General features: G+C 54.0%; 7 protein-coding genes across 7 annotated transcripts; 5 read left to right on the forward strand and 2 right to left on the reverse strand.

Annotated features, from left to right (window-relative positions):
* Positions 1 to 3,859: 3,859 nt before the first annotated feature.
* LRP88_10294 (chitin synthase III catalytic subunit) lies at positions 3,860 to 4,984 on the forward strand (the record flags this gene model as incomplete). The annotated part of the gene is made up of 4 exons (XM_083246758.1): positions 3,860 to 3,889; positions 4,059 to 4,246; positions 4,297 to 4,390; positions 4,439 to 4,984. 4 exons carry the CDS (start codon positions 3,860 to 3,862, stop codon positions 4,982 to 4,984), a joined length of 858 nt encoding a protein of 285 aa, XP_083097871.1.
* Positions 4,985 to 5,852: 868 nt separating this feature from the next.
* LRP88_10295 (TFIIH/NER complex subunit SSL1) lies at positions 5,853 to 7,325 on the forward strand (the record flags this gene model as incomplete). Its single annotated transcript, XM_083246759.1, has 2 exons — positions 5,853 to 6,430; positions 6,494 to 7,325. 2 exons carry the CDS (start codon positions 5,853 to 5,855, stop codon positions 7,323 to 7,325), a joined length of 1,410 nt encoding a protein of 469 aa, XP_083097872.1.
* Positions 7,326 to 7,786: 461 nt separating this feature from the next.
* LRP88_10296 (Glyoxalase/Bleomycin resistance protein/Dihydroxybiphenyl dioxygenase) lies at positions 7,787 to 9,058 on the reverse strand (the record flags this gene model as incomplete). Its single annotated transcript, XM_083246760.1, has 1 exon — positions 7,787 to 9,058. The coding sequence occupies one exon, from the start codon at positions 9,056 to 9,058 to the stop codon at positions 7,787 to 7,789; it is 1,272 nt and encodes a 423-aa protein (XP_083097873.1).
* A 1,134-nt stretch (positions 9,059 to 10,192) lies between these two features.
* LRP88_10297 (uncharacterized protein) lies at positions 10,193 to 10,999 on the forward strand (the record flags this gene model as incomplete). The annotated part of the gene is made up of 1 exon (XM_083246761.1): positions 10,193 to 10,999. The coding sequence occupies one exon, from the start codon at positions 10,193 to 10,195 to the stop codon at positions 10,997 to 10,999; it is 807 nt and encodes a 268-aa protein (XP_083097874.1).
* Positions 11,000 to 11,645: 646 nt separating this feature from the next.
* LRP88_10298 (60S ribosomal protein eL27) lies at positions 11,646 to 12,366 on the forward strand (the record flags this gene model as incomplete). Its single annotated transcript, XM_083246762.1, has 3 exons — positions 11,646 to 11,708; positions 11,915 to 12,251; positions 12,359 to 12,366. 3 exons carry the CDS (start codon positions 11,646 to 11,648, stop codon positions 12,364 to 12,366), a joined length of 408 nt encoding a protein of 135 aa, XP_083097875.1.
* Positions 12,367 to 13,196: 830 nt separating this feature from the next.
* LRP88_10299 (triose-phosphate transporter family-domain-containing protein) lies at positions 13,197 to 14,578 on the reverse strand (the record flags this gene model as incomplete). Its single annotated transcript, XM_083246763.1, has 4 exons — positions 13,197 to 13,580; positions 13,633 to 14,264; positions 14,321 to 14,388; positions 14,487 to 14,578. The coding sequence occupies 4 exons, from the start codon at positions 14,576 to 14,578 to the stop codon at positions 13,197 to 13,199; spliced, it is 1,176 nt and encodes a 391-aa protein (XP_083097876.1).
* A 4,589-nt stretch (positions 14,579 to 19,167) lies between these two features.
* LRP88_10300 (protoporphyrinogen/coproporphyrinogen oxidase) lies at positions 19,168 to 21,013 on the forward strand (the record flags this gene model as incomplete). Its single annotated transcript, XM_083246764.1, has 5 exons — positions 19,168 to 19,178; positions 19,289 to 19,358; positions 19,419 to 19,499; positions 19,559 to 19,909; positions 19,973 to 21,013. 5 exons carry the CDS (start codon positions 19,168 to 19,170, stop codon positions 21,011 to 21,013), a joined length of 1,554 nt encoding a protein of 517 aa, XP_083097877.1.
* Between the last annotated feature and the right edge of the window lie 2,007 nt (positions 21,014 to 23,020).

A 23,020-nucleotide genomic window follows, 5' to 3' on the forward strand; every position in this document is an offset into this window, starting at 1 on the left:
TTTCCTTATGCAGCCTTGGGCGGTCGTCCTATGTGCCGCTTCATCGTCGTGCTCCCGTTTGAGAGTGGCTGATGCCACAACAGGTGAAGTCTTCCGACTTGCTTCACTAATGCAGCATGATTTAGGTATATTCCGTGGCATGTTCATGTGTTACCCCGTGTGAGCATATTAAACGCCCTTAAAAGGTCGGTCTATCCCTGGCCTGTTAGGTAGTAGACGTCCTGCTCAACCCCGTTGTGGGAGCAGAGGCTTAGGGCGATATAGTACCTTGTCACCCAGATCATTAACACGGAAACACGGAGACGCCCTTCAGAGTGGTTTTACTAGACAGTATTTTTTTCTCAACTTGCTACCAACTCGGAAGTTTACTTGGCCTGCACGGTTTGTGAAATCTGGGGGCGTAGAACGTTGGCTTGTTACTACTGCTGGGGTGGCATGATCCGAGCGAATCCATTGCCAATTTATTGCTTTTCCCGCATGTATCGGTTTACAGTTGTCTTTTTGCATTTGATCTCTATTCTCGAGGCCCAGTCGCTTGTATTCCCTGTTGTTCCTCAGGTTGAAATGTGTTCCGGGGTCTGGTGCATCCGTGATATCTATTTAATACCAAGTGGGAGTTGTAGCTTTTGGAACCACAACAGAGATAGAAAACTCCGTATTTTTCACACAAATGATTAGCTAGAATACATGTGACTATAGCCAACCACTTACACGAGTCAGAAATCACAGCTTGTGTCATTTTTGTCAACGAGGTCATGGAAAATGTCGCGGTCTGAGAATGAGCTACCCTACACCACAAGTCGAAACCCTCGAGATCGAGAATGGAGAAGACACAAGCATGTTCCCCCAATGTGATCGATTTCCCATCTTACAGAATCTCTAGCTTCCATGCCAGGGGCAAAAGAACGCCAGTTCATCTCCTATCGGTTGTGTTTCGTCCTGTGAGACATAACCGCCTCACACCAGCTAGGCAGACTTCGATTGTGCAGCTCACCGCAGAAGCCCAGGGACGACATCGAGGCAGAGCACAAAACCCAGCCATCCTAACTAACTACGGAATAGAAGACTTCCGGACAGTGACGGCCCCCATCCGGTCGAGAACTGAACTGGCAGAACAGCTCATGGCACCCAGCAGTAGCCGCACAAATTGTCGCCACACCTACACGTGTCACGGCCAGAAGTGACCAACAAAGTCAGAGATGCAGTAGGAGGGTAGCAACCATGATCTCTCACCGACAAGAAGTGCGGTAGATATGTACAGCCACAAGCCGTCGTGCGATGCTGGCATTCCTGCTTAGCCACAAGCCGTGATCACCTCAGCCCCCATCCTGGTCTGCAGAATCGTCATGGTCGACGTTCTTGGATGCCACGTCTGAAGCCGGACATTGAATTCTGAAGCACAAAGCGCAAGGTCACGTCAGCTTGGCAGACATGAGGCTAAAAAATCATGGCAGCCGACAGACGATGAAGCAGATTCATCTAGACTCTGAAACGAGGCAGTGCCTGGTTGTCACTCGAGATCGGCGAGAGACCCCAGAGGTTTGTCCACGACGACATGTTCTTCTGCATGCTGATGCAAAACCTGGGGATTTGACGCTGAACTTTCACCAAGAGAGTGACGAGAATAGAAGGTGGGTCTTGAGCGACGTGGCTGGTGAGGGCGATCACAAAGCCCATATCCAATGGCGGGAGCTGGGAGCTCACATTGATGGCTTGACAATGAGTGGCACAGCACAGTCTTCTCGAAATGGCTGTCGGGATGGAAAACCTGCTTCGTTTTATTGTTACATCGGATTCCAAGTTGGTGTCATCACTAGCAGAAGGCAAGGCTTCATCCCGTCGTGCAGATGGTTGTCAAGGGCTGGGGACCTTCCATGTTGGAGCAATAAGCCGGCTTGGGCACCTCAAGGGAGCTGGAGCCCATCGGGAGCGGAAGCAAGTGGGCGTGTGGCTTATTGCGGATGGATGCCATTGTGTTTAATTATTGATCACCTCGGATGCTGGGAGGAAACATCAGATGGTGATTAATCGGGTAGCTATTGAAACAAAGGGAGGGATGGCACGTAATTGACGAGGTTATCGTGCAATCCAATGTTAATGGAGAGACCAAGGGAGGCAGCTTTATTGACTCGGGAGACAACAGCATGCCTCAACCACAGAGTGCCCTGCCAAGACAAAGGCCACAAGAAGGTAATTTGCTCTAGGCCCCAAGAGGCAGCGTGAAACGAAACGGCTACGCCGCGACCCGCCGCCAACCCCTTCACGCTCCATCTTGGCGACAACATCAGACATTTGACTCGAAGATGAGCAAATCATCGTCAGCACTTAAAAAGCCCACCCCGATCGTTGAAGATGAGGAAGGGGCCCAAGCCAGGCACAGCAGGCGGCAGGAGATGCAGAATGCAAGATTGCAGATGCAAACAAGAGCCGGCGGCATGACGAAAGCAAGCAATGCCCTTCTTTGTTTGTCCTAGGCCTCGCCATCCATGGCTGGCCGATTGTCGTGCATAAACACGCCAATATCGCCTACATTGTGACCTGCAGCGCGCTTCAGCCCTTCTGGAAAGGCCCGTGACTGGCGGGATGTGACGGTGATGGGTTGGTCCATGTTGTTGTGCAGACGTTTAGAATGGAAGGGCTGGATATGACTGGGCATGGAGGAGCAAGCATAAACATGTCCATCTCAAGTCCACGAATCTCGAAAGGGCCCAAAGCCTTGTTATATCCATACTGTCAATTCTGTGCCCATATCCTCCCAACATGACTCCATCTCTCACCTCTCCAACCTCTCCCTCTTGCAGAATCGTGCGCGTGAACAGGTGGGAAGGTGTGTCTGTTCCTGGCCCAGCCCAGCACAACACAGGACAGGACAAAAAGAGGCTTGTCTCATGCCTGCAACAGCAATCTCACTGCCCTGGCTTCATCAGGCGTGGCCCGTCGCAATTTGACTCGGCCAGGCCAATGACGAGCACCCAAGCCCCTAGTGCTCAGGTCGGCTGGCTGGCCCGCCATCTCAGCCGTGCGACGGCCAGTCAGCGGCCACCAAGCGCCCCCAGTTCCTGCGTCGTAGGGGGCCGGGGTTTCCAAGGTTCCAGGGCTCCCTGGCCTTGCTCGTGGGACCATTCACGAAGGTGCCCAGCTCACACACCTGGGCAGACACCCAAACTTTCCATCCAAGGAAACCCTGCTTCGGCCTGCCACCCATGCTGTTCTGGGCATTCTGGGCCGCTGAGACCGCTAAATCCTGCTAGAGCTCCGCTGGTGGGCGGCTGTTATATTGGCTCCGGCCGCCTCCTCTCGCGTTGCGCAAAGGGTAATCAACTTTCTCGCTACGTTAGCAGACAGACTCTGTAGATCAGCTTGGCCGGCTATCCTGCCCTGCCCGTTCGCAGCAAGCGCGACCACCACAGCAACCGCTCGTCACCACGACCATCCAATCCACACTGAACAAAACGAGAACCGAAGAATTCTACTCTTTTCATCATCATCAGTCGATATCCATTTCCGACGCGAAATCCCGCTCGAAGCGCGCAATCGATTTTTGGACCGTGGAGGTTGACCAGCGAAATTAAGCCTCTTTCCCGCACCAGCCACCGGCCTTGTCCTAGCAACGACCGACACCAACAACCTCGATACTCCCGACTGTGGAAAAAACCTCGATTTTACAACATCGCCCTTTGAATACGAAACCGCAAACCAAAGAAAAAAGCTCACGATCGATTTCGCATCGAATTTCCTTTGTCGATTGTCATTCCTCGGTGGGCCGACTCCAACGACGACCGCTTCTTCTCCATCGCTCCCGTTGTGATTGCTCTTGGATGCACCCCCTTGATCAAGGAGCTACGCATCCGCAGTCACAATGGGGTCTACCAAATTTGGCAACTTCAATGTACGCCTCTGCCGTCGCGACTTTTACATGTGCAACTTCTGATATCGTGTGCGACAGGATTTTTGCAGAGACTCGACTCTCCCGGTCTGCAATGTAGGTTCACCACCATAGCGACAAGCCGTCGTCATGTGGAGACGAAACAATGGGCCCTGACTAACTGATCTCACAGCTTCTATCCAACCCTACCCACGACCAGAATGACCCGAGCTGGGGAGGTTGCGAGCTTAAGGGCATTCCCTTGAGTGGGAACAGGCACCTTGGAAACCTGGGATCGATTTTGCTTGCCGGCATCGCCATCGTTGCGGCCAGCTTTCTGGTGCTTCGCTCAGAAAGGAAGCGAGCAGCTGTTGGCCGAAGGTATGCTCTAACAAGCTATTTCTACGTTACCTGCGCTAACCCGTACACAGGGAAATGCAACTATTCCTGATCGGCTACATCATCATCAGTATATGCGAGATCTTCTCAGTTGGCGAGTTCCCACTGAACAAGACTGCCCGGATTGTATGCTTGCTGGTCGTGGATTCTGATACAATGCGCTGACCCTGTTAGGTTTTCTCTGCTGTTCACATTGGCATGATTACTGCCACAACCTGGATCTTGTTCCTCAATGCTGTTGTTGGCTACCAGATCATCGACGACGGAACTCCAATTTCTGTCATCCTCTTCGTTGTCTCAGCTGCCGCGTTGCTCATTGGTAGCGGGTATATCGCCCTCGACACTGGCCTATCGTGGACAGGCTTTTGGGACTCCAGCTATAACAGCCCCAACAGGAACATCGCCATCTACGTCCTCTACCAGCTCTTCCCCCTGGTCTGCCTCGTTGCGTACTTTGTCCTGGAAGCTATTCTTGTCATCCGAATCCTTCGCGAGCTTCGACCCTTGCTCTACCTTGTGGGAGCGGCCCTGCTCTTCGCCATCGGTCAGGTCTTCAACTATGCCATCAGCAAGTACATCTGCGACGGCACTAGCGGCAAGATCGACGGATCTCTTTTCCAGACACTATTCACGCTGCTCTCTGTCGTCATGATATGGATCTTCTGGTCTAGCATCACCGAAGATGATTGGCCAATGCCCGTCACCAGCACCTATCCTTAGATCAAAGGCGACGACACATCGGTCTGTTTGGAGCGGCGTTTCACGGTGGCGGCGTAAAATATCTTGGTTTCAATGTCTCTCATTTTTACTCGACGACTCTGCTCACGGTCGAACGACGTACACATGTTGATGGGAATGATTTTTGATGGAGCACAGCGAGTCGGCATTCTTTTTGGTGTTCTGGGTCTCTGCCGTGCCCAGGAAGCGATACGATACGGCCATGCGACAGCGATTGGGTATCTAAGCCAGGGGCACCTTGCATACGACTCTCTATTGAAGAGGAGAGGACATATTCTTTTCGAGCCTTGCCGACGGGATTTATTGGCGGAAGTGCTTGCTGGATTGAGACTTGCTGGTGCGGGCTGGTGACGGTGACCCGCTAGCCTGGCCTGTATATAGTGGTGGTTTAGTATAGATTCGACTGCGTAGTTATACCCTGATGAGCGACTAATGCATAAGATCGAATACAGATTCGATTAATACAACAAACGAATTGCAAAGACTGGCTGGTTTCTATGTACCTGTGAACTCTGGACATGGTGAAATGGCACATGTTAGCAGGCCTCTATTCGATCACATGAATGTTAACACAAGCTTGATTTCCATTGCTATGGCATGATTGGCCCTTTCCTCAACCTTAAAACCCTTGGTAAGTGGGCCTTGACAAGGCTGCGAATCTGAATCACAGCCTCGTTCGCTTTATTTCGTCACCTCTAGGCTTCACCCACCTCATCAAATTTCTTTTGTCGTCCATCTTGCCATTGCTTCAAACTCGCCCTCCCCACACTTACTACGAAAAACGGCCCTCCTCACGTAACCGCACTCTGTCCTCGCCCTCGACGAACCTCGAGCGATCCAAACCGCCACAATGGCTGACTCCGATGGCGAGTACGTCGCCGACGACATGTCGGACGACGACATCATGGACCACCGCGTCACCGACGACGACCCTAAAGGCGCCGGGGGGAAGTCTTCGCGACCGCATAAGAAGGATCGTAACGCGACCCGGGCCTGGGAAAAGTCGAAGCGCACCTGGGAGACGAACCTCCCCGAGGAGGACCAGGATGGGTTGCTGAGTCTGACGGCCCTCGAGGCCGAGAAGCGCAAGCGCCTGCTCCGCGACACGACACCGCTACAGAGAGGCATCATCCGGCACCTGGTGCTCGTGCTCGACATGTCGTTCGCCATGGCGGAAAAGGACCTGCTGCCTACGCGGTACCGCCTCACGCTGAGGTACGCCGCAGCCTTTGTCCGCGAGTTCTTTGAGCAGAACCCTATATCTCAGCTTGGAATCATTGGCATGCGCGACGGTGTTGCAGTGAGGATTAGTGATGTTGGAGGGAACCCGGCTGAGCACCTGGAGCGGTTGAAGGGCTTGGAGGATCAGGACCCCCAGGGCAACCCGAGTCTGCAGAATGCTCTCGAGATGTGCCGGGGAGCTTTATTGTAAGTTGGCACTCGAGACAGTTACTCTGTTGCCGGTCATTTAAGCTGACATCTTCTGGAAAGCCACGCGCCATCACATGGCACTCGAGAGGTGCTTATCATCTACGGCGCCCTGCTATCGAGCGACCCGGGCGACATTCACGAGACGGTCGGCAACCTCATTACGGACCGGATACGCGTGTCTATCGTTGGACTGTCAGCGCAGGTGGCCATCTGCGCCGACCTCTGCTCGAGGACAAATGCTGGCGACGAGTCGCAGTATAATGTGGCTATGGACGAGGTGCACTTCCGTGAGCTCTTCCTCGCCGCCACCACGCCCCCCGTCACCCGGACCGCTGAGCAGAGCACGGCGAGCTTACTCATGATGGGCTTCCCGTCCCGTACACTCGTGGCCGGTGGCGATACCAGCTACTGCGCCTGTCATAACCGGCCCTTCCGCGAGGGCTACCTATGCACACGCTGTTCCGCCCGCGTCTGTCGTCTCCCCGCCGAGTGTCCTGCCTGTGGGCTCACCTTGATTCTTTCCACTCATCTCGCCCGCTCTTACCACCACCTGTTCCCTCTACGAAACTGGGTCGAGGTCCCTTGGGCTGACGCCGCCCGCTCGGCAGCCTGCTTCTCCTGCCAGGCGCCATTTCCTGAACCGCCAAAGACAAAGGCCCCTGATAAGCCCAAGGAGGACGCGGGACCCAAACCGGCAAAGGGCGTCAGCGAGAGCGGCCGCTACGCGTGTGAGGTGTGCCGGCAGCACTTTTGCATCGACTGCGACGTGTTTGCCCACGAGGTCATCCACAACTGCCCGGGTTGCCAGAGCATAGTCCAAAAGACGGATAGTCCCGTGTCGGCTGAGCCGAACGGTACGGCGCACACCAACGGCGATGTAGTCATGACATAGAATTCGGGATGGAAGAATAGGGGGACTGGACGACGGTATACCCGGGAAAGCAGAGGTTTAGCAAGCTGTTGATTTTCTTGTAACAATAGCTTATCATGGATGAGCATCATCGTATCATATCAAAACGGCCTCAAATCACAGGTAAAGGGGACGGAGAGGCGCATCAATGGGTCAAAGCATTTTTGTAACAATTTTTATTTTATTTATTTATTGGACCATGATATAGGGGCACGAGGCCCTTCAGTCCCAGGTCAGCTCGCATAGCCAGACTAAACGTTAATAGACGACCATGAAATCGTAACCTCGTCTCATTTTTGGGCTTCCTCGTCTGTATCATCCTCCAATAGTCTCTCGCACAAATGCTATGGGAAGATGCCTCAACAAGAACAAAACAGATAGTCACATAACCGCAGCGCTTGCGTGTGTGTGGTATGTTGCAGAAAACAAAATCACGGCATCATCTACAGGTTGCCGCGCTCAGCCTGCTCACGCTCAATGGCCTCGAACAAGCTCTTGAAGTTGCCAGCGCCGAAGCCGTCAAAGTCGTTGCGCTGGATAATCTCGATGAAGACGGTGGGGCGGTCCATCAGGGGCTTGGTGAAGAGCTGGAGGAGGTAGCCGCCCTCGTCGTAGTCGATGAGGATGTTGAGGCGCTCGAGAGTCTCGAACTCCTCCTTGAGCTCCCAGTTGCGGCGCTCGGTCTTGAGGCGCTGGCGCATGGCGGTGTAGTATGTCGAGGGCACGTCGATGAACTCGACGCCGCGGGCGCGGAGGGCAGACACGGAGGTGATGATGTCCGGGGTGAGGAGGGCGATGTGCTGGACGCCAGGGCCCGAGTTGAAGATGACGTACTCCTCAATCTGGGACTTCTTCTTGCCGGGGGCAGGCTCGTTGATGGGCATCTTGACCACGTTGTTGGGAGAAGCCATGACGATGGAGCTCAGGGCCGAGAACTCGGTGCAGATCTGTGAGTCGTCCACGGACCAGAAGCGGTGGAAGGATAGGCACTGCTCGTAGAAGGCGCAGGCCGAGACCATCTCGTTCCAGGACTGGTTGCCGACGCAGTGGTCGATGCGAGCCAGGGGGACTTCTGGCATGGAGACGGAAGCGGTCTTCTTGTTGACTGCGCGGAAACCGGGGAGGAAGGGTCCGGTGTAGTTCTGACGGGAGATCAGAGTGTGAGTGGTATCGCCATATGTGCAGATGACGGCGGTAGAGACGGAGCCGTGCTCCTTATCCTTGGTGACCAAGGGGTCCTGGACGGCGACGGCGCCCTCCTCGACGGCCTTGTAGTATACACCCTCGACGTTGTCGACCTCAAAGGCAACATCCTTCACAGCATCGCCGTGGCGCTCGAGGTGGGCGTACATCTCCTTGAGGAGCTTCCGGTCCGACTTGGAGATGGGCTCATCGTCGGGGAAGTGGGCTTCGGATCGCAGGGGCGAGGTGAAGACGAAACGGACATCGTTGTTGGCGACGACGTACGAGGCAAAGTACCGGCTGCCAGTCTCGAGGCCCTTGTAGGCGATGGTCTTGAAGCCGAACAGGCTGGTGTAATACGAGGCGGCCTGCTTGGCGTTGCCAACCCACCAGGTTATGTGGTCATAGCCGGTGAAGTTGGGAGGAGGCTGGACAGCGAGGCCGTCTGCCTGGGAGAGAGCAGAAGCAGTGGCAGTGGTCGAAGGCTGAGCAGCCCGCTGAGGAGGAGAGTTGGTGATAGCAGAAGGGGCCATTGACACACAGACGGGACGATGGAAGATGGATTGGTAATTCAAGATAGGGGGTTGGACGTTGGAGGCTTGGAGTTCAAGTCAGATGGGATAGAGATCCTTGATGATAGTGGCTTCGAGGAGCTAAGGAGGCTTGATTGTGAGGGTGTTGAGATCTGCAGATACCAGCAAGATGGAGGGCATCTTGGGTCATATATAAAAGAGTTTGACCGTCAACCAGGCCCCGGCTTAAGACATTTGCCATGAGGCATCAAGCCCTGTTTCTTTGACACCTTTCCCGGAAAGGCTCCGCCATAGAAGGCATTGTGCGGCCCGAGTCACTTGTCAGGATAAGCAAGCAACAGCGGGCCAACATCCTTTCAACAGGATCCTGCGGCAACACCCTAGAGGCAGGTAACATCGCCGTGAGGTCCAATGGTATCGACGGCATAAGAAAGCGATTCCGTCGACTCAACCCTGGGCGAGCCGCCGTGGCAGGGCCGGGGTCACGAGCGGGGATTCCGCGTCAGACGACGGTCCAACTGATATCATCGGCGGGTAAGCTATGGCCTCCAAGGCGTCAATTCCCACCCCAATTGACCAAGCTGATGGGCGGTAGTGCCGAACGTAGTTGTTGAAGGTTGCGAGACATCGCCCTGCGGAAAGCTCCCGGCCGAGACTCCCGCGGCGCCGCCAACCGCCCCAAGCCGACGTTGGCCGTGATCCCGCCAATCGACGCCGCCACGGGCGACTTTCCGGAGCGTAACCACTTGTCGTTCGCCGGCACACCCTATCGAGCACTGCGGAACTGTCAGCAACTGCTCGGCAGAAGGACCCTGGTAATCTGAGAAATGCGGAGTGTTGGCGTCTGCGTAGATCGCCTCCCCCGCTAGAGCCGAGAGGTTCCTTGCTGATAGAGGTGGGTGGCTTATCCACTCGGCCAACATCAACCGTGATAGATATCTAGAATGCCTGCCCGTCCTTCGAAGCGCTTGCTGCCGTTGTCTTGTATCATACCGGCTTTGCGAACATTCCAGAAAAAAGGCTTGCCAGAGACAAAACGTTGAGAACGGGGCCTCTGTCTTGTTGAATACTTTTGACGTCCTACTCTTTCTCTCTTCCTCTTCCTCCAAGTCGCCACCAATCTCAACCTTCACAATGACTTGCGTATCTTTGAGCAAGCACGACATCAATGTCCTTGAGAAGATCAAGGACCCCGAGTCAAACCCTTATGCCGGCATCGTTCTTGACTCCTCACTGCCCCGCGATCCCAATATCACAGACACCGGCGTGTATGAGCGGGTGGTCGAGAAAGAGCGTGAGATCATCCGCTCAATTCAGAAGCTCGAGGTCCAGCTCAGGGACCTTGGCCTCGATCAGGGCAGGGATGCCGCCGTCAATGGCTACCGAGAATGCCTTTCAGCCATCGAGGGCATGATCTCGGAGCACCCGAACTATGCCAGTGCCAGGAACAACCGAGTACAGATCATCAGACGGCTCTACGGAGACGCCATCCTCCTCTCAGAGACCTCGGACAACACAATGCCCTTGATTGAGAACCCCGATACGACTGAAAAGAGAAAGGTTGTTGCCACAGCCTTGAATGACATGGAGACGTCTATTGCGCTTCTGTCTCCATCTTCACCAACCGCTCCAATCTCGCCTCAGGCCGCACGTACGCTCTCAATGGCACACACTCAAAGAGCAGCTGTGTACCTCAAGACGGCAAAGCTGTTGCTGCATCGCTCATTGGATGTTGACCAAGACCTCCGGGAATCCAAATGGGAGAAGCTGGACTTTGAAGAGGCTGCGTCTCGAGACCTTGCACTTGGTGGCCGATACGGGAACCAGATTGCCAAGGGTCTGGCCGTCAGTGTCAACCCAACAGCAAAGCTGTGCGGACAGATTGTTCGAGAAGCGATGAAGAAGGAATACGGCCCGTCTTTTGGTGATTTTAAGAGTTGAAAATGGAATTAGTTTAGAGTAGGATACCCGGTGAATAAAAGCCATCAAGATATTGGACCAGAGTTGACCATGAGATGAGACAAGACATGGTAGCGTTGAATTAGGATGACTTGGAAGGGAAGCCAATTCGTCTAAATGAGATTGAATCAGTTTCCATCTATAATTCAACAGTTGAATCGTATAATTACCGTCGTGCTGCCTCAATTGTCTGTTCGGTAGTTCGGCCCTTATCCTTTTCCTCACGGTTGATTCTTGTTACAGCCGCTGAAAGGCCGATCAAGACGCCAAAAATGGGATCCGCCACGCGGGAAATGATGTAAGTCGGCGCAGCAGGCATATTGGCTAAATTTCTGTTGAGGAAACTCGGAGAGACCGTAGAGTTGAGGTTGATTATATCTCTCTTTGCTATGGAGCCTTTCGTTCTGGAAGATGCCGATGGGTCACGGAACGGAAGACGGTCCCTTGAGCGTGCACGGGCCACATTCGGCGGGCTTAGCGGTCCTAGTATGTCATGTGACTTGGCACACTCGCTTGCCCCAAATTATCCAAACCCACAAACCCGACAATTTTACTCCCAAATTCCGATCACGGTTCACGACGCCCAACTAACTTCATACCAGCACAATCCGACTACCCACCGGACAAGATGAAGTTCCTCAAGGTCGGCCGAGTCGCCATCATCACCCGCGGCAGATACGCCGGCAAGAAGGTACGACGCCCGCGACGTTGCTCGCTGCCATCCTCTCGAGTTTTTTGCGCCATCCGATGAAGATAGGGCTGGGGGAGGAAAAAAGTTGCCGTGTGTGTTGTGGGCGGCGAGGAGGCGCAGAACAGGAGGACAGCGACGTGCTGGATGCTGTCATTTGGTTCATCATTGTCAAAGACTCGGATTGCTGACTCGAATCGCTTCAACAGGTTGTCATCATCCAGCCCGTTGACAACGGCAACAAGCCTCACCCTTTCGGCCACGCCCTGGTTGCCGGCATTGAGCGCTACCCCTCCAAGATCACCCGCCGCATGTCCAAGACCCGCCAGGAGAAGCGAAACAAGATCAAGCCCTTCATCAAGGTCATCAACTACAACCACTTGATGCCCACCCGCTACACCCTGGAGCTTGAGGGCCTCAAGGGCTCCATCTCCAACGACACCTTCAAGGAGGTTTCCCAGCGCGAGGACGCCAAGAAGACTGTCAAGAAGGTTCTCGAGGAGCGATACACCAGCGGCAAGAACCGATGGTTCTTCACCCCTCTCAGTACGTTTTGCTGCTGTCCCTCTCCCCCCATCAGCACTGCTGTCTCTGCTGTGGGGTGGAATAGGGCAAGGACATACCCACAGGACCCAGGCTAACAACGTCTACAGAGTTTTAAAAAGATCGTTTCTCCATCACGGTTAGGGAGTTGGCGGGATGTAAAGAGCATCGATTGGCATTAAGGAACCCCGGTTTTTATGGGCTCAATATCAAGTTTCTTAAAAATCAGATCTCTCTTTGCGGCGTGACTGTAGCGTCAAAATACAACGCGAATCGGACGGACGTGTTGGCCCCGACTGAAAGGACATCGGTGGGGAGTTGCTGTGCTGGTGTCATCTATCCCAAGAGGTCATATGGCAAATGCAAATAGGCCCCGACGACTTTGCTTGACGGTCAATGTCGGCGAGGTAGTCCAATAAAAGAAATGAAGCAAAAAATTCACCGTCAAAATTCACTTTGTGTAACACAACAAACGCAACGCAACGCAACGCAACGCAACGCAACACACAACATACAGGAATAAGAGACAGAATTATTATAAGACTTGATTTTTTTTGTTGCCCATTTCATTTCTACATGTCTATGGCCAAACGCCGTCTAAAGTTACATATCAATTAGACCTTTCGTGATGCGGTTCATGCTCGCGACCGCGACCTCGCGCTCTGCGCCCAGCTCTATGGCTTTACACTTCATAATACCTCCCCAGCCCTCAAGTCAAACAGAATATGTCAAAAAGTTTCCAATCAGCAGAAAGGCCCGACCAGTCAACGTGACTATGTACGCGATCATGCTCGGTTCGTGGTGTTAAAAAAGGGGAGAGAAACGTAAGGAAATAATAAGAGAGAAAAAAGGGGTTCCTTAGATCGCCGTTCGCCCCGTAAAGTAAACGCCTCGGCGCAACATTTCTTGAGGGTTGCGAGTCCCATTGGCACCGTGCATTACAACATTCTAAGACCGTTGGGCCTCGTTCATTCCGAAACGGTTCGTCACCTCGTTAGCCAGCCTGGTGGGGTCATACTCGGGGGTGTAGCCAGGGGCAAGACCACCGAACAGGGCGAAGATGACGAAGCCGGTGAAGATGATGATGGTGAGCTTGCGGAGGATGGGCTTGCGAGCACCAAACTCGGCCCACTGTCGGTTGGCATCAGCAATGTGAGCCTTGATCTGCTCGTAGCCGAGCTTGTAGTAGACCATGCCACCCAGAGCAATGGAGTAACCGAAGAACTGGAGACCAGTAACCTGGGTACCCCAGATGATCATGGAGGCGACAACGAGCAGGATATCCTTGAGGACACCGCAGAGGGTCAGGACGACGGCCGAGGTCTTGCCAATCTGTGGAGGGAGTTAATGGGATTCGATCTAGTTGTAGACTTGCAAAACATACCAGGAAGACGACAGACACGTTCAGCATGAAGGCGCAGAGACCGTTCAGGAAGAAGGTGAAGAGACCGACGTTGTAGACCTCAGCCATGGAGCACTTGGGAATCTCCCAAACCAGGGCAACGGCACCGTTCATGACCACGCAGATGGGAGCGAAGTAGTACAGAGAGACCAGGGGGTCCATCTTGAAGTCAGCGGAGCTCAGCAGGCGCTGGACCATGGTGAGTCGGAGAGCCTCAAAGATGATGCCACCAATCTGGTACAAAACACCAATGGTCACGAAGTGGATTTCGCCGAAGGACGCAATGATGACACCGACAACAATGGCCGAGACGTTGAGGAACTGCTTCAAGTTGGGGGCGGAAACGCCGAGGACCCAGCCAGAGATGAGAACAGCAACGGGAGTGGTGGCCTTGAGCATCTGGATGAAAGCAACCGAGAGGTAGAGATACGTCAGGTTTCCGCAGATCAGACTCAAACTGAAAAAGACACCAATGGGGACGACAGCGCGCATGTAGACGCGGGGCGTCATCTTGACGGTCTTTCGGCCATCAAGGAAGTGAGTCCATCGGGCGAGGATCTGGGTGACGACGGTCGCAAAGGTCAAGTGGTAGGTGGTGAGGATGACGGGGTAGCCTGGAGTTTCGTATGTCAGCTATGGGACAGATCGAGGGACGATTCGAGGAGCGTACGGAAGTTAAGGGTGTCGAGAAGCCATTTGTTGAACAGAATGACTGAGGAACTGAAACCAATCCAGGCACTGCATTATCTGGTTAGCAAGTCGCGCATCGTGAGGGTCGATCCGAGAGAAGAACTGACACAACGTAGAAGGTAGGGTGAATCGCGGCGCGAGCAGACTGCTTCTCGAGGCCGGGGTTGACAGTAGGAAGAACGGGAGTGGCGGAGCGAGGCGTCTCGCCAGAGACGCGGATCTTTTCGTCAGCCGACATTGTGAGTGCTTTCTAGAGATGCAAAGATCTAGAGTTGAGCTGGTTGAGACCGGTTGATGGAAACGGCGAGGTTGTTGATAAGAGGCCCTTGAAGACAGATTTTAGGGGGGGACGCGCAAACGAGCGGACGGACAGCCGAGTCCTGCAACGGGATCGAATTGGGAAAGGCGAGGGGTGCCTGTTATGCAATTGGCGGGGCCCTGAGAGACAAGGTCTCGAAGAAAAGAAACGAAAAAAGGCGACTTGCGAGCACAAACGGCTTGACTTTGAGGAGGCTGGCAAGGGGCAAGAGAAGGACTGAAGAGAAACAAGAGAGCAAGACAAGAAAATCGTCCCTGGTTCTGGAAGAAGAAGAAGAGGGAGGGAGAAGCGAGGAGGGAGTGGGTGAGGAGACGGGAGGGTAAAAGAAAAGAAAGGGATAGGCCAGGTATCTTAGTCTTCGTAGGGGAGGGGTGGGTGTTCAGGTCGGGTCTGTTAGTGGACAGTCCAGGGTGAGGCGCGGCAATTATTAAAATAAAACCAAAAAAGGGTTTTTTTTTCTGCTCTGGAAATTGGCCTCTCACGCACGCCAGTGGCTCTGGGCTTGGTTGTTTCCAGGCTACTTCTGGGTATGGATACGGGTGCTAGACGAGACTGGGACGAGCCAACACCCAGCGCAACCCAGTTTTAAACACGAACAATTGGACACTAGAATTTCGTGTTGGTAGTGGGGAGCAGGTACCAATACCGCCGGACCCCCAGCGAACACGAAGCTCGCCTGGACGCGTGTTCAGGGGTTGAAGATCCAGGGACTTTGACGGGAGGCGACTCGTGGTTGGAAGTACCGTATACATTTCCGACTGATGCTATTCAGGGGTGCAACCACTGCGAACCTTTTCCCGGCTGGAGCCATTGCCCTCCTCCACTGTCGAATCAATCCGCCCACGTTCGGAGATCGTCAGATAAGCAGAGCCGGTCTAGCTTGACACCGTGCGCTGACTGTACCCTCCCCTCCGGATGGCTATGGTATCCCCGAGTCCTGGGATGACGGGCTGGACGAGGATGGAATGCAGGTGGTTGATTAGGTGGCTTCGGTCATGGATGGAGAAACAACTGCGCCCCTGAGAGTGAGAGTGAGAGCCGTATCCCGTGCTTGAGTATCATGACCAACGGTGCAATCATGATTCTATCTGACACTCCAGATAGGGACTCTCCATCCTTTCTAACCCCTTTGTCATTCACGACCTGCATTTTCGTACTCTGGTCCCTGGTCTGGCGTGTCATGATCTCTCGGCCGCCCCGCGCCGGCTCCGTCAGCCTTTCAGGGAGACAGATACTAGATCTCAGGAACCTTAGCCCTTTCAGCTGTCGTAGATGGCGGGAGATCTAGATGCGATCATGCAAACAGCAGTAGCCAGTGGCGTGCGATCGGGAAAGGAAAAGCTTTTTTTTTTTTTTTTTTTTTGGTGAACCCGTTTCTGGCAGAGACAAGCAAGCCATCTATCTATTCAGTTCCTGGGTCGGAAGACGAACCACACGCCAAGGTTTCCTGCTGCATTCCCGCGATGGCCTCTCAATGCCCGCCCACCATCCAAGGCCCGATGACAAGCGCCATCGCGCCCCGTCCCGTCTCCATTTCTCGCGTCAAAACGTAGCGAGGCGCGTTGCATTCTTCAGCCTCTACCCGTTGGCATGGAGGTGTTTCCTGACGGACAAGCCAAGAGGCTATTGACTGGGCAATGTCTTGATGACCTCGGGCGAAAGGTTTCGTGATTATCCAAGTTGCTGGTATAACCCAGATCAACATTGTTATTTACCCATTGCGAAATGCGTCCGAAAGAGCTTCCTTATACTTCAACCCAGTAGATTTCTCTTTCCGGTCCAGCATTCTTCATCTCGCAAACTCACAACTACATAGCTATCAAAGTCTTGGCATTGAAAGATGAACAAGATCGAGTTCTGGCTTGCTCTTGGCAAGCATTGTCCACGTCTCCGCAAACCAGAGCCATCCATGCACTCTCCATCTCTCCTTCAGACTTGGCTTTCAGTTAAGCACAGAGACGGGCCCTCTCCGGGACCCATTAAACATCATGAAGATGTCATGTATATCCGTGGAGCACCAACCGACATGTACCGGTACATCTCAATAAAAGGGGGTTTCTGTCAAGTTGGGCCGGGGGGCCTCTCCCTGCGTCCCCCCGGCTAGAAGACAGCTGAAGGTACACTAGATGCTCAGTGACATTCATTCTCTGGCGTTTATCTGCCGCGCGGTCTGCAAGGAAGAGAGTATCGAATCCCTCCTGAAACATCAGCAGTCATCCTCCCGTCAACCCGAGGACCAAGTATTAGATAGTTGTGGTTCAGAGGCTTAAGGCTGAACCAAGGCTGGCGTCCACTGCGAGTCTTGCCAGCCACATGCGGCTTTCATGTTGGCCAGACTAGCGGCAGGACGATCCCGTTGCTGATCTGCTCTTCGGTTTCAGACCTGAAGCATCCGCTCTCCGTTAGAGGCCCCAAACATCCCAGTGGACCTGGGTGCCTCGGGACGATGAGCATATTGACCCGTTGATATATCTGGGTCTGATGACGCTCGTTGGACGGTGGTGACGACGCTTCCTGCGTGTGCTCAAACCTCGTTGTTTTGCCCGTTGTCTCCCGTGTCTGTTTCAAGGTGGGTTCCATGAGCCGATGTCGCGGGAGCAAAAGCCGTGATCATCGCTCGACAACGGAGAAGAGAGCCAAAGACAGAAGTAGCAGGCCGCCGGCCACGTACAATGTGCAATGAGTGAATGAATATCCCGCCATATGGGCGAACAAGGGGTTTGGTCCGAGTTAAGATTACAATTCTCCCTCGTCATCATGTAGCTCTCGTCTATCTTGGTCATAGATGGCGATATTGAACGAACCGAGTGGCGCTGGACGGAGGCAGCGACTCGCTCGTCCAAGACTATTGGACAATGTTGAAGGAGGCTGAGTTGACTCGCTGCTGGCATATCTCCCTCCTTCCAGCCTCCCCCCCACCCATCCATCCATCCAACCAACGTGTTACCCCTGACCTGACCTGGCGTTGTATTGCTCTTGGTGCAGGAGAGGCAAGTTGAGGCTGACTGTAAGCAGCTAGCTACCTTGACAGACAGACATGTGCCGGCCGTTGTCCGCCGCGAGAGATCGGGTGTGAGGGAGGACACGGAGTGTTCGAGTACGAAAAAGGCGACGGCGAAGTCGTCTGAATGACTGATACGAGGTGTTTGCCATGACGGGCAATGCCCCAACCTCAAACCAAGATGAGACGGTGACACGAGCGCTCTCGGCTAAGACGATGAGCATGGGGAACTTCTGGCAGCCAAATTGGACAATGTGACAGAGAGGCGATTGGGAGTGGGCGCGACATGGATTGGCCAGCGAACCACGTCGACGAGCGTGCTGTTAAGGCCACGTTCACAGCATCTTGCCATGGAAAGCTGCAGCTCTAGCCCTGCCCTGCCAAATGTGGAATTACATCTCATCTTAGGAAATTGCGGCGAGCCTTGGTGCCAGTGGATCTTGAGAGAAAGCGGCGGCTATCGAGCTACCCGTCTTCTGTTTGGCTCTTAGGATGTTTCCAGGGCTGCTGCGTGATAAGGATGAGTGAGCAGATCAGCGATGGATGGCAAGCTGATTGTTTGCTCTCTGGTTCATTGGACAGGGAGGAGGTGCATCAGGTAAATTAACTTACGGGAGAGGGCAGCATCAGATTGAGTCCTCTAGGGATTCTAATATTGGACATTGTCTCGATGCATCTATTCGCGAAGAGACAAGACCAGGGCAGGCTTAGGTCAACCAACCTGAACCTTCTGAATGTCAAGGCGGGAGCCACTAAAAGAGCCAAGCTTCCCGTCCATCCCCGTCGACGGCGGCACAGTGCCTGTTGCATCTATAGCGCATCGGGCCAGATTTTATGCACTAACAGACATGCTATTGCTTGGAACCAAACCAACTCCACTCATTGCTGCTGGAAATCAAGCTTCCGCCAGAGAACGGGTGGCGGCGGTGGGATAGACGGAGGGACATGTTGATGTGTTACATGAACGGCCAGGACCCTTTGGAGGGAACCGTTGGAGATGGTGACGGGTTCGCAGCAGAGAGGGTTTGGTCCCACGAGGCCGTTTAGACTTGCATCTTCTACTACGCAGTATCTACCACTATCTCTATCTCGTCCATTACTCGACATCAGTCCCTAGGTAATGAAGCGGTGCCAACTCTTGAGCCACCCACCCACTTCCCTTCCACTCACCTAAAGACCCAGGGGTCGGGGTCCAGTGTGGTGTGGGCCCCTTGACCCTCCCCTGGATGGAAGGCTCCAAAATAATTTTAGCCCCGCCATCCAAAGTCGCCCATGGTTGCGGCGGTCAGTCTCCTTTTCTGCCAGCCTCCACTCCTTGGTCTGCGATCACCATCAATAATATCTACAGCAACCACGGGACTCTGATCCTCTCGCTGTTCCTCCGTTGTCCTGTAAAGCTTCATCCTTCTCCCAGTCGCTCGGTTCCTTGTCGGCGTCTGCGCATTTGTCTGCCTTCAGCCTCGTCTTCAAAGTTTCTACTCCAAGAACTTTTTCGAAATCCCCCACCATGGCCGACGTGTGAGTTGCTTTTGCGCCCGCCCCTGCTTGAGCCAGCTTGATTGCTTGCAGCTGCATGCTCGAGCAATTGCTTTACGAAAGACAGCATGCTGATATCTGCTCTTCAACAGTAACGTTGATGTCCTCGTCATTGGCATGGGACCTACTGGTCTCGGTGCTGCCAAGCGTCTCAACCACATCGTATGCGCTCACCGCCAGCTCCCACATTCACGCTTCCAGCTCGACTGACCGCACCTACAGAACGGCCCTTCATGGCTGATTGTCGACTCCTCCGACAAGGCTGGTGGTCTTGCCGGCACTGATGTCACCCCCGAGGGTTTCGTAAGTTGAACCTGCGCCGTCGTCAACCACGAAACACCGCTGACCGTCGAATCCTCCAGCTCTACGATGTCGGTGGCCATGTCATCTTCTCCCACTACAAGTACTTCGACGACTGCCTCGACGAGGCCCTCCCCAAGGAGGATGACTGGTACACCCACCAGCGTATCTCCTACGTTCGCTACAAGGGTCTCTGGGTCCCCTACCCCTTCCAGAACAACATCTCCATGCTCCCCAAGGAGGACCAGGTCAAGTGCATTGACGGTATCATCGACTCGGCTCTCGAGTGCCGTGTCGCCAACACCAAGCCCAAGGACTTTGACGAGTGGATTGTGCGCATGATGGGTGAGGGTATTGCCAACATCTTCATGCGACCTTACAACTACAAGGTCTGGGCTGTTCCCACCACCAAGGTAAGCAAGGACAACCTATCGCCGTAGATCGCCTAGGACCCTCGAAGCTAACAAAACCCTCAGATGCAATGCCAGTGGCTCGGTGAGCGTGTCGCTGCTCCTGACGCCAAGCTCGTCACCAAGAACGTCATCCTGGGCAAGGTCGCTGGTAACTGGGGTCCCAACGCTACCTTCCGATTCCCTGCCCGCGACGGTACCGGTGGTATCTGGACCGCCGTTGCTGAGACTATTCCTCAGGAGAAGAAGCGCTTCGGCAAGAGCGGTGAGGTCACCAAGGTCGATGCCAAGAGCAAGATCGTCCACTTCGCCGACGGTAGCACCATTGGCTACAACAAGCTCGTCAACACCATGGCTGTTGACCACCTCGCCGAGAAGATTGGCGATGAGGAGCTCATCAGCCTCACCAAGGGTCTCTACTACTCCACCACCCACGTCGTCGGTGTTGGTATCCGAGGCGCTCGCCCTGAGCGCATCGGTGACAAGTGCTGGCTGTACTTCCCCGAGGACAACTGCCCCTTCTACCGTGCCACCATCTTCTCCAACTACTCCCCCTACAATCAGCCTCAGGCCGATGCCAAGCTTCCCACTCTCTACCTCGCCAACGGCGAGCCTGCCGAGTCTGACGAGGCTAAGGAGGGTCCTTACTGGTCTATCATGCTGGAGGTTTCCCAGTCCACCATGAAGCCCGTCGATGTTGAGAACCTCCTCAAGGAGAGCATTCAGGGTCTCATCAACACTGAGATGATCAACCCCGAGGACGAGATCGTCTCTACCTACCACCGCGCTTTCGACCACGGTTACCCCACCCCCACCCTGGAGCGTGAGGGCGTGCTCAAGCAGCTTCTCCCCAAGCTCGAGAGCATGGACATCCTCTCCCGTGGCCGATTCGGCAGCTGGCGATACGAGGTCGGCAACCAGGACCACTCGTTCATGCTCGGTGTGGAGGCCGTCGATGCCATCCACAGCGGTGCTGTCGAGCTGACCCTCAACTACCCCGACTTCGTCAACAGCCGCCAGAACACCGAGCGACGCCTCACCCAGAACTTTGTGTTCACTCCTCCCCAGGCCAACGGCACCAAGGACCTGCCCAACCACAGCCGCTAAGGCACCAGGCTCTGTAAATGGCGACCGTTTTTGTTCCAGGGGATGGAAGCAACTACGTGAGCAATCCAACATTGAACGCGTTTTGTGATTTTTGAAGACATGTGCATAAGGAAACCATACCATCCAAGTGGGAAGCGACCTAGCATCTCAGGGCATGATGAATGAGGATTTAGGATTGATGATGGGAGAAAAGACGGGCTGCTGGTGAGGGTTCCCAGCTGGCATGGATACAGGGTGCCGCAGGAGGGTGCGGACGGAGGTCATGATAGAGGATAGAACAGGATCCTTTCTCTTAGGATTAGACGAATGAACGGATTGTCCTATAAACATACATAATACCATACATTTTTAAATAGACACCCTTGCGTTTGTTTATTCGTCCTGTCGTCCATGTTGTTCATCTTCTGGTGTTGTCAACGGGTTAAAATTCCGCTGCCATCGGCGATCGGTGGCATTTTTGGCCGACCTGCCAGACATGATTCAAGATGGGTGGTGTTGACCCGCGGCGCGGAATGTTTTGGTGGCATTCAATTTGTCTGCCACTTACATCATTGAGTAACAAGCGATCGGGGGATGTCTTGAATCAGTCATGACAGAAAAGCAGGAGCTGAAAGTGCAAAATTGAGCGGCTTTTTCGTCTTACAGCTGAGCATATCTAAAGGGACGTTTACAGCAAGTAGTAACTTTTTTGTAAGCGCTTAGTCGAATTATCAAGGCGAGCTAAGATGTCTTGATCCAAGTGCCTATCTTCAGCGGAGAAGCATGAAAAAGAAGGGCTTTTTTTCAGTGCCCCCGTCGACGGGATAGCGGCGCCACAAGGGTCCATCTTTCAGCCGAAATTTGACAATCTTCAGAGGGTTCAGCCAGAATCCTGACTACCTACGGTGAGAAAAAGAGTTGGGGGTTGTTCTGGCGCAGAGGCGCCTAGAGAATTTTTCTAGCTTTTGCGCCTTGAGCCAAAAGAGAAGGGATGGGCAAAGTCGATGGATCCGAGGCCCGGGCTCTTGCTCCGCATTGTCGGTGCCCAAGCGGGAACAGCGGCAGTGGGCGAGACGAGGCGAGACGAGGCGAGGCGAACGGCGGCAGTTTGCAGAGCTGGAGATGCAGCTGTACACGAGGAATTGTGATGGCAGTGGTGATAGGGCAGGCTTGCATTTGAGGTTCATGATGGTGGTGAAGGTGGAGTCGGGGGGGAAAGTAGCACGTGTGATGGTGGTCAGTCTAGAGGACGGTCCATGGAAGCACGGATAGAAGGCGTCAAGTGTCTCAGAGATGATGGGCTTGAACCAGAGCATCGGTAGGGTTGCTACGGCGGGAAAGGAGAAGAGGAGGGAGGTTGGAACGGCCCAAGTCTGGTATGCTATAACAGCTTGACATATCGCACCAGGGAGAATAATAACAAGGTTATTCGTCTCTTCTTCTAGCAAGGTGAGGAGCCCCGGCCCAAAAAACCAGCTGCCAAACCGGAAGCTACCCTTGTTGGCCTTGCATCCATCACCCACTTGGCAGGATCCTGGACCAGGCTCGTGAACAGGACTTGGACCCTGGGTATCATCTAGAAGTCCCACCATCCATTCACAAACACCCAAGTTTAGTTTTTCAAAAAGAACAAGAAACCCTTCCGCTGAAACATCCCATCTCTCTCTCTCCCGTCCCTGTTTGCCCTCGTGAGCTTGCTTGGCCTGACCTGGGAATCCCCCCGTCAGAAACGGCCCGGACAGTCCGCTAATCTGCTGGACTGCACCCAATCCGCCAATCCACCACCCAAAAACCACTTTGACCCGTCACTTGCACTTGGGGGGGGCGGGAACTTGAATCCACCACCACAAAGTCCACTCGCTCGTAGTCTACATCCGCCATACGACAGTACAGTACCTACCCAGATCTAGGTAGCCAATCCACCTCTTCTCGGTGACTACCACCACCACCGTCTTGTCTGTCTCCAGGTATCGCCGGTTGGCATTATATCTTGTCCTCTGCGGCATCAGCCACCACCTCCGCCCTCCG

Source organism: Fusarium phalaenopsidis, assembly GCF_050370095.1.
Source record: "Fusarium phalaenopsidis strain FUZ10S chromosome Unknown contig_32304, whole genome shotgun sequence".
NCBI lineage: Eukaryota > Fungi > Ascomycota > Sordariomycetes > Hypocreales > Nectriaceae > Fusarium > Fusarium phalaenopsidis.